A 20,198-nucleotide genomic window follows, 5' to 3' on the forward strand; every position below is an offset into this window, starting at 1 on the left:
ACCCCATTTGTCCCTGGATACATGCTGATATCTATTACAAACAATACCCCCCCATACCCCACCCCCTCTCACAGATACATCTCATAAAGAATTTTAGGAGATGACATGAAGGAGATGACATACTTCCCTTCTCACACCATTTGTCCTGGATACATGTTAATATCGACTACGAACAACGCTAATCCATACACCCTCTCACAAACAAACATATGGTTACAGGATCCATGCTGCTATAGCCTGCAAACAGTACCAACCACCACAGCATCAAAAGCCATAAACATTTTGACCACAGCACACTAGGCTTTGTTTGAACTTTTAATGATACTGTAATAAAAAAAGACACCTCTTGGATACAACGGAGTTCACATATAGGTATACAACTGTGTTTTGTTCACTGAACCAGTATCAACAGGAGGGGGTCTTCTTTTGTTTACTGAGCAACTGATAACATCTTGGATACAACCTACTTTTTTTTTCATCTGACTCAGGATCAACAGTATGGGTCTTCTGTGGAAACACCAAAAAGCAAAAACATTTGGTCACAGGGACCAGGGGTTTGTTTGAACTTTTAATGATACTGTAATAAAAGACACATATTGGGATACAACTGTATTTTTTATCTGCATCAGGATCCACAGGATGGGGTCTTTCTTTTTTTGTTGTGGAGCAACTGATAACACCTTACAGCAGACACCTTTGGACAACTACCAATAATTAACATCAGCCCTAGGGTTACAAAAAGGACACCAGGGTCACCAAGGGTTCACCTGTATCCCCACACACACACACGCGCGCGCATGCTCACGTGCACGCGCATTTCACATGCACGCGCAAAGCCACCAGTCCTATACTACTGATATTCCATTTCTGTTTGATAAATGACTTGAACAATGAACCGAAAGTCTTGTTGCTGATTGGTTTTCTGTTGATCAATAGTTATATTTATTTATTTATATATATATAAATTATGAGTACTTAATGCAGAAAAATGTCCCCTGTGTGAAATATTATTACATATTATATTATTATTATTATGAATGTAGCATGTTACTGTTGTTGGTAGAACAGTACATTATTTCCCTCTGAAATGTAGTGACGTAGAAGTTTAAAGTACCATAAATGTAAGTGCTCAAGTAAAGTACAAGTACCTAAAACGTTACTTATAATACTTGAGTAAATGTTACTTTCCACCGCTGCACATAAATATATTTAAGTACCTGTCTACCTTTTTATTATAAGTTATTTAACAACAGTAATGATACTAAATTCACTTTAAGTACCAAAGACTCAAAGGAATACTCCCTCATGATATCACATATATAGAAACTAGTGGAGGTGGAAGTACTCAGATTGTTTACTTGGATAAAGGTTCCTCCTATAGGATAATAAGTACCTCCTGTAGGATAAGTAAGTAGGATAATGGGGATAATCTATTCTGTGGCGCCTTAAATGATGTGAAACCATCTCGAGTGTCTTTCAATGGTAAACTGGATTTAGGGATGAAGGTGAAGTGACTGATAACGACCTGAGGAGGATGATCCGACCTGTGAAGAGGCTCATAACAGTCATCACCACCATCACCTGGATGGACCGAGGAGAGGAGAGGAGAGGAGAGGAGAGGAGAGGAGAGGAGAGGAGAGAGAGGAGAGAATTAGAATTATTATAGAAATTAAAGAAATAAAGCATCTATCTTTATATATAGAATTTTAAATTCCGTGGGAGAATACAAACATAAATTTAGTGTAATAATTATTCATGTTTACTTCTAATTTTAAGGATTTCTGTTTTGAAAACGTAGAACTAAATTACTGAAATCATGTCCATGCATCTGTCCATGGAAAGACATAATGGTTGAAATTTCAAACCACAGAGTAATTTATATTTAAAGGTCCCGTATTGTAAAATAGTGAGATTTTCATGGCTTTTATATTATAAAGCAGGTTTAAGTGTAATATAAATACTGTGAAAGTATTGACAGAGAAATACACACACCATGTATTCAGAAACTGTGTCTTTGAAACAAGCCGTCAGGATTTCTGTCCATTTGTGATGTCACAAATATACAATATATATATAGATCATAGATATAAAACTGTTTTTATCTAGACCATTTCACAGTTTTAAACATAAATATTCTAAAATGTTTATTTTCTTGTGGCAAGTGTATATGAATGACATCAGCTGACAGGAAGTAAACATATACGCAAGCTGTTGCCTAGCAACGCAATTCCATTGCAATTCTGTTGAAATGCACTAAAACGGAGCGTTTCAGACAGAGGGTGAATACAGGCATATTCAGGCAGACAGTATGAGGAAAATAAAGTGTTTTATGAAGATTAAAGCATGGAAACATGTTCTAGTAGAAACATAAAATACAAGTAAGAACCTGAAAATGAGCACGATATGGGACCTTTAAGTTAAAAGGGAAGAAGATGAACTTATGTAATAAATAGACATGAATGTGTATTGGACTTTTGGCACCACCAAGATTTGTTTAGTTTGTATTTGATGGACCTAGAAGAACTCTTTTCAGGCCATAGATGTGTGCGTGCTCACCGGGTGGATGTGGATGAAGAGGCCGTGCTCGTCTTCGGTTGGATTGAGACCCTGAACGAAGTCCAGCAGCACCGGGTCGGCGTTAAAGAAGTGAGGATGAGAGATGAAGACCGGAGAGTCTGGAGAATTAAAAAATAAATAGAATAATTAGTTCACTCACAACGTTTCTCCAGATCTCAGGTGTCTAAACCAGAAGAAGTTGTAAACAAATTTCTGCTGCATAAAATGACGTTTTTTAGTAAATGTAATCTTTGCTTTTGAATTACTGGATCATTCAACATCTCCAGGCCTCTGAAAAGCAGGGAAGTGACGCAAAGTTTTGGGCCGATACCGATGTTTAAAATAACAATTTTATTTTGTTTTTGCTGTTATTTAGGTGTTATTTTTGCATAATTGAAACTACAAAATTGTGTCTTTTTTTTTTTTAAAGACTTCAAATCTTAAATGTCGGTCAAGACTGATATTTGTTATTTTTGTTAGGATTGCCTCTGTGTTTTGGATTTACCCTTAAAAACATTCAAGGAACAAAGATCGTCACATAAGTGGAACACATGTACAGTAAACGACACAGTTGTTGGATTTTACAGATATCCAAGGACAGCTTTATGGATACGTGTTTATTTAGCCTTTCATTGTCCAGACAATAGTTTTTAAGATTAACAATAATAAAAACACTGATTACTTTCCCATCCGTTTCAATGGGCACTGAAGGTGTGGAGGCTCGGGGTGGGAGACTAAATTCATCACGTTATATATGTAATGTTATTGTGATTATATATATTATGTTAGAAAATGACCAGATGGGAGTCGCTGGTTTTGGCCAATATCATGAATTGAATAGCTCAGAGTCGAGGTTCCTCTGTGGTGGAAACGATATAGAACCTTACAACGAGGCGAGCCGTCCTCATGGACGATTATATCTCTGATCATGTTAAACCCATTTTTAGTGTCTCGACCCGGTTCTGGATCCCTGAAGAAGTGGTTGAGCGGGGTCAACGGTCGTCTGCTATAGGAACCAAGAAGCCTTTACTGTAAAATACATGCATTGTTGTGTTTAATAAAAATGTAGAATAGAGAAGGTGTAATATTTCATATTGAAACACTGAGAGACCCTCAGAGGACTTTATATCATCGGCCATGTTGGGCAGGTCGACTTTCAGCACCTCCTTTATTCCAATTGTTTAACAAAATAGTTTTATTGTTATTTGTTTTTATTCATCTTTTTCTTTCCTTATATTTTATTTGCTGTATAATTTATATTATTTTATAATGTAAAAAATATTTGCAGAATTTTATTTTGTAACAAATAAAATCTGAACATGTTTATGAATCTACTGTATTGAACTTTTATACATAGATAATGAAAAAATAAAGAAAAAAAAACTTTTAGAAACCTTCATTTTGCAGTTTTTCAGTCTGGAGAAGTCATGTGACCACAGTGCAGTGTGACATCACATTCTGAAACGTGACATCACATCACATTCTGAAACATGACATCACATTCTGAAACGTGACATCACATCACATTCTGAAACGTGACATCACATCAGAATGTGGCTTAGTGACATCACATTAAACAGAATGTGGCTTAGTGACATCATAAAGTCACTAGAATGTTGTGTGTGCACCAGTAGAAGCTCCCGCAGTCTAACAACTCAGTTATAGTCGAACCTTCACCAGAGAAGCATCTCTCAGTGATAACAGAGCGTGTGATCAGAGCGACAGTTAGTCAATCTACTACATACCTGCTATAGCTACTTCAATACAGCGTTACTACTGTATTGTCCTCGTATAATACTACTGTATTATACTCCGTACAGCGTTACTACTGTATTATACTCCGTTACCACAACTAACACCTCCGTTGTGCTACGATGAAGAAGATCGTCCGTTCAAGAAACGAGGTGAGATCTTCTCAGCCAGACACCTTTAAACACACTTTGTTCAGCGTTACACTGATCTAGGCCTTTAAACACACTTTGTTCAGCGTTACACTGATCTATGCCTTTAAACACACTTTGTTCAGCGTTACACTGATCTAGGCCTTTAAACACACTTTGTTCAGCGTTACACTGATCTAGGCCAGCCCACAGTTTCATCTGGTTTTTAATCTTTTGTCTAAACTTTTGACAAATGCATGAGCAGTATAAGATACGTATGTGGACTAAAACAGGGCCGTTTTTTACAGTTAAATTAACAAAAACCAGAACTGAAAACATATTCTAAGCTTCACCAAAAGATTTTAGATCAACCTGATCTCCAAAAAACTGATCTGAAACTGAAGTTATTGACAGTATAAATGGTGTTCTGTGTGTATAGTATAAAGGAAACAGTAGAAAGATGTGATTCTGTGGTGTGAGGCTGAACTTGGCTAGACTCTTGTGACCAACTGAATCAGTGTGTTTCAGAAAAAGTAGCTTCACAGTGCTCTTTAGAAGCAGATGGAGTTGGCTTCAGTACTTTCAACTGTCTCTTTGTGTGATCCAACGTTAGGACGGGACTGTTTTCTCGGTGGTCTTTCCGTCACTTGACCAAGAGCTGGTTGAAGCCGCTACCCAGCAGGCTCCCAGCAAGGAGATGCAGTATCTCAGAAAACACAACTTTGAGCAGGCCTCAGTCATTGCTGCCCTGAGGGAGCAGATGGCCGCCAAGGATTCCAGCTGGGAAGAGGAGAAGATGAGGATCCTGAAGGCTCTCAAGTCAGAGAGACTCATCAGGAAAGATGCCCAGAAGGGCCTCAAAGGACAGGACAACCCTGACCTCCAGGTTCAACTCCTCCAGACTCCCAGCAACCAGTTGAAGGACTCTCACCAGCACAACACTGAGCTGGCCGCCGAAATCGCTGCCCTGAAGCAGCAGATGGCCGCCAAGGAGTCCTGCTGGGAGCTGCAGAAGAACAAGATCCTGATGACTCAGAGAGCCATCAAGATACAGGCTCAGAACGACCTGCAGAACAAGGAGAAGGAGAAACAGAAGGTGATCGACTCTCTCAATCAAAGTCTTCTTGATAAGCAGAATGAAATCCTGATGGTCAAACAGACTCCCAGCAACCAGCTGAAGGACTCTCACCAGTACAACACTGAGCTGGCCGCCGAAAACGCTGCCCTGAAGCAGCAGATGGCCGCCAAAGAGACCCGCTGGGAGCTGGAGAAGAACAAGCTCCGGATGGCTCAGAGAGCCATCCCGATACAGGCTCAGAAACAGGAGGTGACCGTCTCGCTCAGTCAAAGTCTGCTTGAAAAGCAGAGTGAGATCGTGATGGTCAAACAGACTCCCAGCAACGAGCTGAAGGACTCTCAACAGGTCACCGAGCTGGCCGCCGAAAACGCTGCCCTGAGGGAGCAGATAGCCGGCTGGGATCTGGAGAAGAACACGATCCTGAACGCTCTCAGGTCAGAGAGAACCATCAGGAAGGAAGCCCAGAGGGACCTCAAGGAACAGGACAGGCAAAACCCTGACCTCCAGGTTCAACTCCTCCAGACTACCAGCAACCAGCTGAAGGACTCCCAGCAGCACAACACTGAGCTGGCTGCCGAAAACGCTGCCCTGAGGGAGCAGATGGTCGCCAAGGAGTCCCGCTGGGAGCTGGAGAAGAACAGCTCAGATCAGAGCCTGATACAGGTTCAGATGGACCTGCAGACCAAGGAGCAGGAGAAACAGGAGGTGACCGACTCTCTCAGTCAAAGTCTGCTTGAAAAGCAGAACGAGATCGTGATGGTCAAACAGACTACCAGCAATCAGCTGAAGGACTCCCACCAGCACAACACTGAGCTGGCCGCCGAAAACGCTGCCCTGAGGGAGCAGATGGCCGCCAAGGAGTCCGGCTGGGAGCTGGAGAAGAACAGCTCAGCTCAGAGCCTGATACAGGCTCAGATGGACCTGCAGACCAAGGAGCAGGAGAAACAGGAGGTCATCGACTCTCTCAGTCAAAGTCTGCTTGAAAAGCAGAACGAGATCGTGATGGTCAAACAGACTACCAGCAACCAGCTGAAGGACTCTCACCAGCACAACACTGAGCTGGCCGCCGAAAACGCTGCCCTGACGGAGCAGATGGCCGCCAAGGAGTCCGGCTGGGAGCTGGAAAAGAACAAGATCCTGATACAGGTTCAGAACGACCTGCAGACCAAGGAGCAGGAGAAACAGGAGGTGACCGACTCTCTCAATCAAAGTCTGCTTGAAAAGCATAATGAGATCCTGATGGTCAACCAGGGCTGGACTGAAAAGTGTGAAAAGGCCTGTGAAGCTTGGAAGGAGGAGAACAGGGAGATCAGAGAGACCTGTGAGAGAGAGCTCCAATCTGCACTTGATCAAAAGAATCTGATGGTCAAATCTCTGCAGGACGAGTCGGACAGGAAGGTGAGCCAGGTCGTCCTGGAAAAGGATGATCTGATCACCGGATTGACGACGGCCAAGATGGCTCTGGAAGTCCTGACTCTAAAGAAGGAGATGCAGCTCATCCAGAGCGAGGTCCGGCTGAAGGAGAAGGAGATGCAGCTCCTCCAGAGCGAGGCCGAGTGGTCAACGAAACTCGCCGCTCTGGAAGATCAGATCCGGCTCAAGACCGACACCACCACAGACCTCCAGGCACAACTCCTCCGCCTCCAGGAGCTCCACCAGAAACTTGACCTGGGAGCGCTGAAGATGACCGCGGAGGAGATGAATGCCAAGAAGAAGGAGTTAAAGAAGCTGATTGTGGAGAAGGAGAAGGAGGAGAAGAGACAGAAGAAAGAGAGGGAGGAAAGAGAGAAGAGAGAGAAGAAGGAGAGGGAGGAAAGAGAGAAGGAGGAGTTGAAAAGAGTGAAGAAGGAAAAGGAGGCTCTGGAGAAAAAAGAGAAGGAGGACTTGAAAAGGGAGAAGAAGGAGAGGAAGGAGAAAGAGAGGAGAGAGAAGTAGCATCCTTTCTCTCCACATTCTTCCCCCATCCCCCTTCTGACCATCCCGCCCCTTCACCCCCTACACCTACACCCCCTACACCACCTACACCTACACCCTACAACCCCTACACCCCCTACACCCTACACCCACCAACCCCTACACCCCCTACACCTACACCCCTTACAACCCCTACACCCTACATGCTCTATGTGAAGTGATTTCACCCCCTACACCCTACAACCCCTACCCCCTACACCCTACCTACTCTATGTGAAGTGATTTCACCTCCTACACCCTACAACCCCTACACCTACACCCCCTATACCCTACAACCCCTACACCTACACCCCCTACACCCTACAACCCCTAGCCCCTACACCCTACCTGCTCTATATGAAGTGATTTCAACCTCCTCCCCACAGTGACGTGGTCGCCTCCTACCATCACCCCTCCATACTCTCTCCCTCCTCCCCACAGCGACATGGTGGCTGAGTGATTCGGCCCGTGTCTGCTGGGTTGAATCCGGGTAATCCGGGTGATCCGGTTTCCAATCACAAATCATAGTATATAGTATATCATTAAAAAAAATATTAAAAAGTCATAGTATATAGTATATCACTAAAAAATATAAAAAAGCCATAATATATAGTATATCACTAAAAAATATAAAAAAGCCATAATATATAGTATATCACTAAAAAATATAAAAAAGCCATAATATATAGTATATCACAAAAAAATATAAAAAAGCCATAATATATAGTATATCACTAAAAAATATAAAAAAGCCATAATATATAGTATATCACTAAAAAATATAAAAAAGCCATAATATATAGTATATCATTAAAAAAAATATTAAAAAGTCATAGTATATAGTATATCACTAAAAAATATAAAAAAGCCATAATATATAGTATATCACTAAAAAATATAAAAAAGCCATAATATATAGTATATCACTAAAAAATATAAAAAAGCCATAATATATAGTATATCACTAAAAAATATAAAAAAGCCATAATATATAATATATCACTAAAAAATATAAAAAAGCCATAATATATAGTATATCACTAAAAAATATAAAAAAGTCATAGTATATAGTATGTCGATAAAAAGTCTTAGACTTAGAGATGTTATTGTCATTGTCATGGAAAAACAATGAAAAACAGTTTAGCAGGTCTTGGCAGTAAAAGCAAGTAAAAAAACAAAAAACAAGGTAAAAGTGAGCACGGCTCACATACTGACCTCTGACCTCCAGATATGTGAATGTAAATGGGTTCTATGGGTACCCACGAGTCTCCCCTTTACAGACATGCCCACTTTATGATAATCACATGCAGTTTGAGGCAAGTCATAGTCAAGTCAGCACACTGACACACTGACAGCTGTTGTTGCCTGTTGGGCTGCAGTTTGACATGTTATGATTGGAGCATATTGTTTTATGCTAAATGCAGTACCTGTGAGGGTTTCTGGATCAATATCTGTCATTGTTTTATGTTGTTAATTGATTTACAATAATACATATATACATACATTTGCATAAAGCAGCATATTTGTCCACTCCCATGTTGATAAGAGGATTAAATACTTGACTAATCTCCCTTTAAGGTTAATTTTCTTTCTTCAGACTGTAAGGTCTGTCACATCAAAGAGCTGCATGATGGGAGACGACAAAGGTGGAGGTAGGCCGACACTGATACCAGACAGACAGACAGACAGACAGTGATGGAGGTGACGGAGAGACAACAGATGATCAGGACCTCTTTGAACTTTTAACTGGATCAATCACCTGCCGGTTGTTGTTTTTCTGACTCTATATAACCAGAGGTATTTGTACTCTACTTGAGTATTTAAAATGTCATCCTACTTCCTACTTCTACTACAATTTGGAGGGAAGTAATGTACTTTTTACCTCATCTACGACAGGGGTCAACAACCTTTACTATCAAAAGAGCCATTTCGGGGCAAAAAAAAAAAAAAAATCTGTCTGGAGCCGCAAAACATTTGATCATTGTGATGAAGGTAACAGTTTATAGTCTAAGTATATAGTATATAAGTCTAATGCAGTGAGGGCCAAAGAGATAATGTACTACGGAGTATTAGGGCCACATTGAGGGAAAAAACATCTGAGATTTACACAATAAAGTCAGAATATTACAAGAAAATTTTTCGTAAATTACGAGATTAAAGTCATAACTCTATGAGAATAAAGTCATAATATTAAGAGAATAAAGTCATAACATTACGAGAATAAAGTCATAACATTACAAGAAAAAAGTCCTAATATTACGAGAATAAATTTGTAATATTACGAGAAAACATTTTGTAATATTACGAGAATAAAGTCATAACTTTAAGAGAATAAAGTCGTAATATTACGAGATTAAAGTCATAACTCTATGAGAATAAAGTCATAATATTACGAGAATAAAGTCATAACATTACGAGATTAAAGTCATAACATTACGAGAAAAAAAGTCCTAATATTACGAGAATAAATTTGTAATATTACGAGAAAACATTTTGTAATATTACGAGAATAAAGTCATAATATTAAAAGAATAAAGTTGTAATATTACGAGAATAAATTTGTAATATACAAGAAAACATTTTGTAATATTACGAGAATAAAGTCATAATATTAAAAGAATAAAGTTGTAATATTACGAGAATAAATTTGTAATATACAAGAAAACATTTTGTAATATTACGAGATTAAAGTCATAACTCTATGAGAATAAAGTCATAATATTACGAGAATAAAGTCATAACATTACGAGATTAAAGTCATAACTCTATGATAATAAAGTCATAACATTACGAGATTAAAGTCATAATATTACGAGATTAAAGTCATAACATTACGAGAATAAAGTCATAATATTACGAGAATAAAGTAATAATATTACGAGAATAAAGTCATAATATTACGAGAATAAAGTCATAACTTTAAGAGAATAAAGTCATAACATTACGAGATTAAAGTCATAACTCTATGAGAATAAAGTCATAATATTACGAGAATAAAGTCATAACATTACGAGAATAAAGTCATAACATTACGAGAATAAAGTCATAATATTACGAGAATAAATTTGTAATATTACGAGAAAACATTTTGTAATATTACGAGAATAAAGTCATAATATTAAAAGAATAAAGTTGTAATATTACGAGAATAAATTTGTAATATACGAGAAAACATTTTGTAATATTACGAGAATAAAGTCATAACTTTAAGAGAATAAAGTCATAATATTACGAGATTAAAGTCATAACTCTATGAGAATAAAGTCATAATATTACGAGAATAAAGTCATAACATTACGAGAATAAAGTCATAACATTACAAGAATAAAGTCATAACTTTAAGAGAATAAAGTCATAACATTACGAGATTAAAGTCATAACTCTATGAGAATAAAGTCATAATATTACGAGAATAAAGTCATAACATTACGAGAATAAAGTCATAACATTACAAGAATAAAGTCATAATATTACGAGAATAAATTTGTAATATTACGAGAAAACATTTTGTAATATTACGAGAATAAAGTCATAATATTAAAAGAATAAAGTTGTAATATTACGAGAATAAATTTGTAATATACGAGAAAACATTTTGTAATATTACGAGAATAAAGTCATAACTTTAAGAGAATAAAGTCATAATATTACGAGATTAAAGTCATAACTCTATGAGAATAAAGTCATAATATTACGAGAATAAAGTCATAACATTACGAGAATAAAGTCATAACATTACGAGATTAAAGTCATAACATTACGAGAAAAAAAGTCCTAATATTACGAGAATAAATTTGTAATATTACGAGAAAACATTTTGTAATATTACGAGAATAAAGTCATAATATTAAAAGAATAAAGTTGTAATATTACGAGAATAAATTTGTAATATACAAGAAAACATTTTGTAACATTACAAGAATAAAGTCATAACATTACGAGATTAAAGTCATAACTCTATGAGAATAAAGTCATAACATTACGAGATTAAAGTCATAATATTACGAGAATGAAGTCATAACATTACGAGATTAAAGTCATAACTCTATGAGAATAAAGTCATAACATTACGAGATTAAAGTCATAATATTACGAGATTAAAGTCATAACATTACGAGAATGAAGTCATAATATTACGAGAATAAAGTAATAATATTACGAGAATAAAGTCATAATATTACGAGAATAAAGTCATAACTTTAAGAGAATAAAGTCATAATATTACGAGATTAAAGTCATAACTCTATGAGAATAAAGTCATAATATTACGAGAATAAAGTCATAACATTACGAGAATAAAGTCATAACATTACGAGAATAAAGTCATAACATTACAAGAAAAAAGTCCTAATATTACGAGAATAAATTTGTAATATTACGAGAAAACATTTTGTAATATTACGAGAATAAAGTCATAACTTTAAGAGAATAAAGTCGTAATATTACGAGATTAAAGTCATAACTCTTTGAGAATAAAGTCATAATATTACGAGAATAAAGTCATAACATTACGAGATTAAAGTCATAACTCTATGATAATAAAGTCATAACATTACGAGATTAAAGTCATAATATTACGAGATTAAAGTCATAACATTACGAGATTAAAGTCATAACTCTATGATAATAAAGTCATAATATTACGAGAATAAAGTCATAACATTACGAGATTAAAGTCATAACATTACGAGAAAAAAAGTCCTAATATTACGAGAATAAATTTGTAATATTACGAGAAAACATTTTGTAATATTACGAGAATAAAGTCATAATATTAAAAGAATAAAGTTGTAATATTACGAGAAAACATTTTGTAATATTACGAGAATAAAGTCATAATATTAAAAGAATAAAGTTGTAATATTACGAGAATAAATTTGTAATATACAAGAAAACATTTTGTAACATTACAAGAATAAAGTCATAACATTACGAGATTAAAGTCATAACTCTATGAGAATAAAGTCATAATATTACGAGAATAAAGTCATAACATTACGAGAATAAAGTCATAACATTACGAGAATAAAGTCATAATATTACGAGAATAAATTTGTAATATTACGAGAAAACATTTTGTAATATTACGAGAATAAAGTCATAATATTAAAAGAATAAAGTTGTAATATTACGAGAATAAATTTGTAATATACGAGAAAACATTTTGTAATATTACGAGAATAAAGTCATAACTTTAAGAGAATAAAGTCATAATATTACGAGATTAAAGTCATAACTCTATGAGAATAAAGTCATAATATTACGAGAATAAAGTCATAACATTACGAGAATAAAGTCATAACATTACAAGAATAAAGTCATAATATTACGAGAATAAATTTGTAATATTACGAGAAAACATTTTGTAATATTACGAGAATAAAGTCATAACTTTAAGAGAATAAAGTCATAATATTACGAGATTAAAGTCATAACTCTATGAGAATAAAGTCATAATATTACGAGAATAAAGTCATAACATTACGAGAATAAAGTCATAACATTACAAGAATAAAGTCATAACTTTAAGAGAATAAAGTCATAACATTACGAGATTAATGTCATAACTCTATGAGAATAAAGTCATAATATTACGAGAATAAATTTGTAATATTACGAGAAAACATTTTGTAATATTACGAGAATAAAGTCATAACTTTAAGAGAATAAAGTCATAATATTACGAGATTAAAGTCATAACATTACGAGAATAAAGTCATAATATTACGAGAATAAATTTGTAATATTACGAGAAAACATTTTGTAATATTACGAGAATAAAGTCATAACTTTAAGAGAATAAAGTCGTAATATTACGAGATTAAAGTCATAACTCTATGAGAATAAAGTCATAATATTACGAGAATAAAGTCATAACATTACGAGATTAAAGTCATAACTCTATGATAATAAAGTCATAACATTACGAGATTAAAGTCATAATATTACGAGATTAAAGTCATAACATTACGAGAATAAAGTCATAATATTACGAGAATAAAGTAATAATATTACGAGAATAAAGTCATAATATTACGAGAATAAAGTCATAACTTTAAGAGAATAAAGTCATAACATTACGAGATTAAAGTCATAACTCTATGAGAATAAAGTCATAATATTACGAGAATAAAGTCATAACATTACGAGAATAAAGTCATAACATTACGAGAATAAAGTCATAATATTACAAGAATAAATTTGTAATATTACGAGAAAACATTTTGTAATATTACGAGAATAAAGTCATAATATTAAAAGAATAAAGTTGTAATATTACGAGAATAAATTTGTAATATACGAGAAAACATTTTGTAATATTACGAGAATAAAGTCATAACTTTAAGAGAATAAAGTCATAATATTACGAGATTAAAGTCATAACTCTATGAGAATAAAGTCATAATATTACGAGAATAAAGTCATAACATTACGAGAATAAAGTCATAACATTACAAGAATAAAGTCATAACTTTAAGAGAATAAAGTCATAACATTACGAGATTAAAGTCATAACTCTATGAGAATAAAGTCATAATATTACGAGAATAAAGTCATAACATTACGAGAATAAAGTCATAACATTACAAGAATAAAGTCATAATATTACGAGAATAAATTTGTAATATTACGAGAAAACATTTTGTAATATTACGAGAATAAAGTCATAATATTAAAAGAATAAAGTTGTAATATTACGAGAATAAATTTGTAATATACGAGAAAACATTTTGTAATATTACGAGAATAAAGTCATAACTTTAAGAGAATAAAGTCATAATATTACGAGATTAAAGTCATAACTCTATGAGAATAAAGTCATAATATTACGAGAATAAAGTCATAACATTACGAGAATAAAGTCATAACATTACGAGATTAAAGTCATAACATTACGAGAAAAAAAGTCCTAATATTACGAGAATAAATTTGTAATATTACGAGAAAACATTTTGTAATATTACGAGAATAAAGTCATAATATTAAAAGAATAAAGTTGTAATATTACGAGAATAAATTTGTAATATACAAGAAAACATTTTGTAACATTACAAGAATAAAGTCATAACATTACGAGATTAAAGTCATAACTCTATGAGAATAAAGTCATAACATTACGAGATTAAAGTCATAATATTACGAGAATAAAGTCATAACATTACGAGATTAAAGTCATAACTCTATGAGAATAAAGTCATAACATTACGAGATTAAAGTCATAATATTACGAGATTAAAGTCATAACATTACGAGAATGAAGTCATAATATTACGAGAATAAAGTAATAATATTACGAGAATAAAGTCATAATATTACGAGAATAAAGTCATAACTTTAAGAGAATAAAGTCATAACATTACGAGATTAAAGTCATAACTCTATGAGAATAAAGTCATAATATTACGAGAATAAAGTCATAACATTACGAGAATAAAGTCATAACATTACGAGAATAAAGTCATAATATTACGAGAATAAATTTGTAATATTACGAGAAAACATTTTGTAATATTACGAGAATAAAGTCATAATATTAAAAGAATAAAGTTGTAATATTACGAGAATAAATTTGTAATATACGAGAAAACATTTTGTAATATTACGAGAATAAAGTCATAACTTTAAGAGAATAAAGTCATAATATTACGAGATTTAAGTCATAACTCTATGAGAATAAAGTCATAATATTACGAGAATAAAGTCATAACATTACGAGAATAAAGTCATAACATTACAAGAATAAAGTCATAACTTTAAGAGAATAAAGTCATAACATTACGAGATTAAAGTCATAACTCTATGAGAATAAAGTCATAATATTACGAGAATAAAGTCATAACAATACGAGAATAAAGTCATAACATTACAAGAATAAAGTCATAATATTACGAGAATAAATTTGTAATATTACGAGAAAACATTTTGTAATATTACGAGAATAAAGTCATAATATTAAAAGAATAAAGTTGTAATATTACGAGAATAAATTTGTAATATACGAGAAAACATTTTGTAATATTACGAGAATAAAGTCATAACTTTAAGAGAATAAAGTCATAATATTACGAGATTAAAGTCATAACTCTATGAGAATAAAGTCATAATATTACGAGAATAAAGTCATAACATTACGAGAATAAAGTCATAACATTACGAGATTAAAGTCATAACATTACGAGAAAAAAAGTCCTAATATTACGAGAATAAATTTGTAATATTACGAGAAAACATTTTGTAATATTACGAGAATAAAGTCATAATATTAAAAGAATAAAGTTGTAATATTACGAGAATAAATTTGTAATATACAAGAAAACATTTTGTAACATTACAAGAATAAAGTCATAACATTACGAGATTAAAGTCATAACTCTATGAGAATAAAGTCATAACATTACGAGATTAAAGTCATAATATTACGAGAATAAAGTCATAACATTACGAGATTAAAGTCATAACTCTATGAGAATAAAGTCATAACATTACGAGATTAAAGTCATAATATTACGAGATTAAAGTCATAACATTACGAGAATGAAGTCATAATATTACGAGAATAAAGTAATAATATTACGAGAATAAAGTCATAATATTACGAGAATAAAGTCATAACTTTAAGAGAATAAAGTCATAATATTACGAGATTAAAGTCATAACTCTATGAGAATAAAGTCATAATATTACGAGAATAAAGTCATAACATTACGAGAATAAAGTCATAACATTACGAGAATAAAGTCATAACATTACAAGAAAAAAGTCCTAATATTACGAGAATAAATTTGTAATATTACGAGAAAACATTTTGTAATATTACGAGAATAAAGTCATAACTTTAAGAGAATAAAGTCGTAATATTACGAGATTAAAGTCATAACTCTATGAGAATAAAGTCATAATATTACGAGAATAAAGTCATAACATTACGAGATTAAAGTCATAACTCTATGATAATAAAGTCATAACATTACGAGATTAAAGTCATAATATTACGAGATTAAAGTCATAACATTACGAGATTAAAGTCATAACTCTATGATAATAAAGTCATAATATTACGAGAATAAAGTCATAACATTACGAGATTAAAGTCATAACATTACGAGAAAAAAAGTCCTAATATTACGAGAATAAATTTGTAATATTACGAGAAAACATTTTGTAATATTACGAGAATAAAGTCATAATATTAAAAGAATAAAGTTGTAATATTACGAGAAAACATTTTGTAATATTACGAGAATAAAGTCATAATATTAAAAGAATAAAGTTTTAATATTACGAGAATAAATTTGTAATATACAAGAAAACATTTTGTAACATTACAAGAATAAAGTCATAACATTACGAGATTAAAGTCATAACTCTATGAGAATAAAGTCATAATATTACGAGAATAAAGTCATAACATTACGAGAATAAAGTCATAACATTACGAGAATAAAGTCATAATATTACGAGAATAAATTTGTAATATTACGAGAAAACATTTTGTAATATTACGAGAATAAAGTCATAATATTAAAAGAATAAAGTTGTAATATTACGAGAATAAATTTGTAATATACGAGAAAACATTTTGTAATATTACGAGAATAAAGTCATAACTTTAAGAGAATAAAGTCATAATATTACGAGATTAAAGTCATAACTCTATGAGAATAAAGTCATAATATTACGAGAATAAAGTCATAACATTACGAGAATAAAGTCATAACATTACAAGAATAAAGTCATAATATTACGAGAATAAATTTGTAATATTACGAGAAAACATTTTGTAATATTACGAGAATAAAGTCATAACTTTAAGAGAATAAAGTCATAATATTACGAGATTAAAGTCATAACTCTATGAGAATAAAGTCATAATATTACGAGAATAAAGTCATAACATTACGAGAATAAAGTCATAACATTACAAGAATAAAGTCATAACTTTAAGAGAATAAAGTCATAACATTACGAGATTAAAGTCATAACTCTATGAGAATAAAGTCATAATATTACGAGAATAAATTTGTAATATTACGAGAAAACATTTTGTAATATTACGAGAATAAAGTCATAACTTTAAGAGAATAAAGTCATAATATTACGAGATTAAAGTCATAACATTACGAGAATAAAGTCATAATATTACGAGAATAAATTTGTAATATTACGAGAAAACATTTTGTAATATTACGAGAATAAAGTCATAACTTTAAGAGAATAAAGTCGTAATATTACGAGATTAAAGTCATAACTCTATGAGAATAAAGTCATAATATTACGAGAATAAAGTCATAACATTACGAGATTAAAGTCATAACTCTATGATAATAAAGTCATAACATTACGAGATTAAAGTCATAATATTACGAGATTAAAGTCATAACATTACGAGAATAAAGTCATAATATTACGAGAATAAAGTAATAATATTACGAGAATAAAGTCATAATATTACGAGAATAAAGTCATAACTTTAAGAGAATAAAGTCATAACATTACGAGATTAAAGTCATAACTCTATGAGAATAAAGTCATAATATTACGAGAATAAAGTCATAACATTACGAGAATAAAGTCATAACATTACGAGAATAAAGTCATAATATTACAAGAATAAATTTGTAATATTACGAGAAAACATTTTGTAATATTACGAGAATAAAGTCATAATATTAAAAGAATAAAGTTGTAATATTACGAGAATAAATTTGTAATATACGAGAAAACATTTTGTAATATTACGAGAATAAAGTCATAACTTTAAGAGAATAAAGTCATAATATTACGAGATTAAAGTCATAACTCTATGAGAATAAAGTCATAATATTACGAGAATAAAGTCATAACATTACGAGAATAAAGTCATAACATTACAAGAATAAAGTCATAACTTTAAGAGAATAAAGTCATAACATTACGAGATTAAAGTCATAACTCTATGAGAATAAAGTCATAATATTACGAGAATAAAGTCATAACATTACGAGAATAAAGTCATAACATTACAAGAATAAAGTCATAATATTACGAGAATAAATTTGTAATATTACGAGAAAACATTTTGTAATATTACGAGAATAAAGTCATAATATTAAAAGAATAAAGTTGTAATATTACGAGAATAAATTTGTAATATACGAGAAAACATTTTGTAATATTACGAGAATAAAGTCATAACTTTAAGAGAATAAAGTCATAATATTACGAGATTAAAGTCATAACTCTATGAGAATAAAGTCATAATATTACGAGAATAAAGTCATAACATTACGAGAATAAAGTCATAACATTACGAGATTAAAGTCATAACATTACGAGAAAAAAAGTCCTAATATTACGAGAATAAATTTGTAATATTACGAGAAAACATTTTGTAATATTACGAGAATAAAGTCATAATATTAAAAGAATAAAGTTGTAATATTACGAGAATAAATTTGTAATATACAAGAAAACATTTTGTAACATTACAAGAATAAAGTCATAACATTACGAGATTAAAGTCATAACTCTATGAGAATAAAGTCATAACATTACGAGATTAAAGTCATAATATTACGAGAATAATGTCATAACATTACGAGATTAAAGTCATAACTCTATGAGAATAAAGTCATAACATTACGAGATTAAAGTCATAATATTACGAGATTAAAGTCATAACATTACGAGAATGAAGTCATAATATTACGAGAATAAAGTAATAATATTACGAGAATAAAGTCATAATATTACGAGAATAAAGTCATAACTTTAAGAGAATAAAGTCATAATATTACGAGATTAAAGTCATAACTCTATGAGAATAAAGTCATAATATTACGAGAATAAAGTCATAACATTACGAGAATAAAGTCATAACATTACGAGAATAAAGTCATAACATTACAAGAAAAAAGTCCTAATATTACGAGAATAAATTTGTAATATTACGAGAAAACATTTTGTAATATTACGAGAATAAAGTCATAACTTTAAGAGAATAAAGTCGTAATATTACGAGATTAAAGTCATAACTCTATGAGAATAAAGTCATAATATTACGAGAATAAAGTCATAACATTACGAGATTAAAGTCATAACTCTATGATAATAAAGTCATAACATTACGAGATTAAAGTCATAATATTACGAGATTAAAGTCATAACATTACGAGATTAAAGTCATAACTCTATGATAATAAAGTCATAATATTACGAGAATAAAGTCATAACATTACGAGATTAAAGTCATAACATTACGAGAAAAAAAGTCCTAATATTACGAGAATAAATTTGTAATATTACGAGAAAACATTTTGTAATATTACGAGAATAAAGTCATAATATTAAAAGAATAAAGTTGTAATATTACGAGAAAACATTTTGTAATATTACGAGAATAAAGTCATAATATTAAAAGAATAAAGTTGTATTATTACGAGAATAAATTTGTAATATACAAGAAAACATTTTGTAACATTACAAGAATAAAGTCATAACATTACGAGATTAAAGTCATAACTCTATGAGAATAAAGTCATAATATTACGAGAATAAAGTCATAACATTACGAGAATAAAGTCATAACATTACGAGAATAAAGTCATAATATTACGAGAATAAATTTGTAATATTACGAGAAAACATTTTGTAATATTACGAGAATAAAGTCATAATATTAAAAGAATAAAGTTGTAATATTACGAGAATAAATTTGTAATATACGAGAAAACATTTTGTAATATTACGAG

General features: G+C 31.7%; 2 protein-coding genes and 1 long non-coding RNA gene across 3 annotated transcripts in view; 2 read left to right on the forward strand and 1 right to left on the reverse strand.

The window, feature by feature from the left end:
• The first annotated feature begins 4,328 nt into the window (after nucleotides 1–4,328).
• On the forward strand, nucleotides 4,329–7,449 carry LOC141757609 (uncharacterized). Its single transcript, XM_074618196.1, has 2 exons — nucleotides 4,329–4,460; nucleotides 5,050–7,449. The coding sequence occupies exons 1-2, from the start codon at nucleotides 4,431–4,433 to the stop codon at nucleotides 7,447–7,449; spliced, it is 2,430 nt and encodes an 809-aa protein (XP_074474297.1). The 5' UTR covers nucleotides 4,329–4,430.
• LOC141757610 (uncharacterized) lies at nucleotides 7,111–7,673 on the reverse strand. The gene is made up of 2 exons (XR_012591678.1): nucleotides 7,619–7,673; nucleotides 7,111–7,546 (listed from the first exon to the last, which is right to left on the reverse strand). It is a non-coding gene; the product is annotated as an uncharacterized LOC141757610 (long non-coding RNA).
• A 1,489-nt stretch (nucleotides 7,674–9,162) lies between these two features.
• The window catches only part of LOC141757811 (small ribosomal subunit protein uS3mA-like), a 149,402-nt gene continuing 138,366 nt past the window's right edge, over nucleotides 9,163–20,198 (forward strand). Inside the window, exon 1 of the mRNA XM_074618654.1 lies at nucleotides 9,163–9,168. Within this exon, the coding sequence (XP_074474755.1) occupies nucleotides 9,163–9,168 (6 nt within the window). The remainder of the gene's footprint in view (nucleotides 9,169–20,198) is intronic.

The sequence above is a fragment of the Sebastes fasciatus genome, chromosome 19, assembly GCF_043250625.1.
Source record: "Sebastes fasciatus isolate fSebFas1 chromosome 19, fSebFas1.pri, whole genome shotgun sequence".
NCBI lineage: Eukaryota > Metazoa > Chordata > Actinopteri > Perciformes > Sebastidae > Sebastes > Sebastes fasciatus.

Bases quoted from the DNA above. Each gene is read 5' to 3' on its own strand.
- LOC141757609 (XM_074618196.1), top strand. From the start codon at position 4,431: ATGAAGAAGATCGTCCGTTCAAGAAACGAG. The intron at 4,461-5,049 runs GTGAGATCTTCT...ATCCAACGTTAG, and splicing joins TCGTCCGTTCAAGAAACGAG to GACGGGACTGTTTTCTCGGT.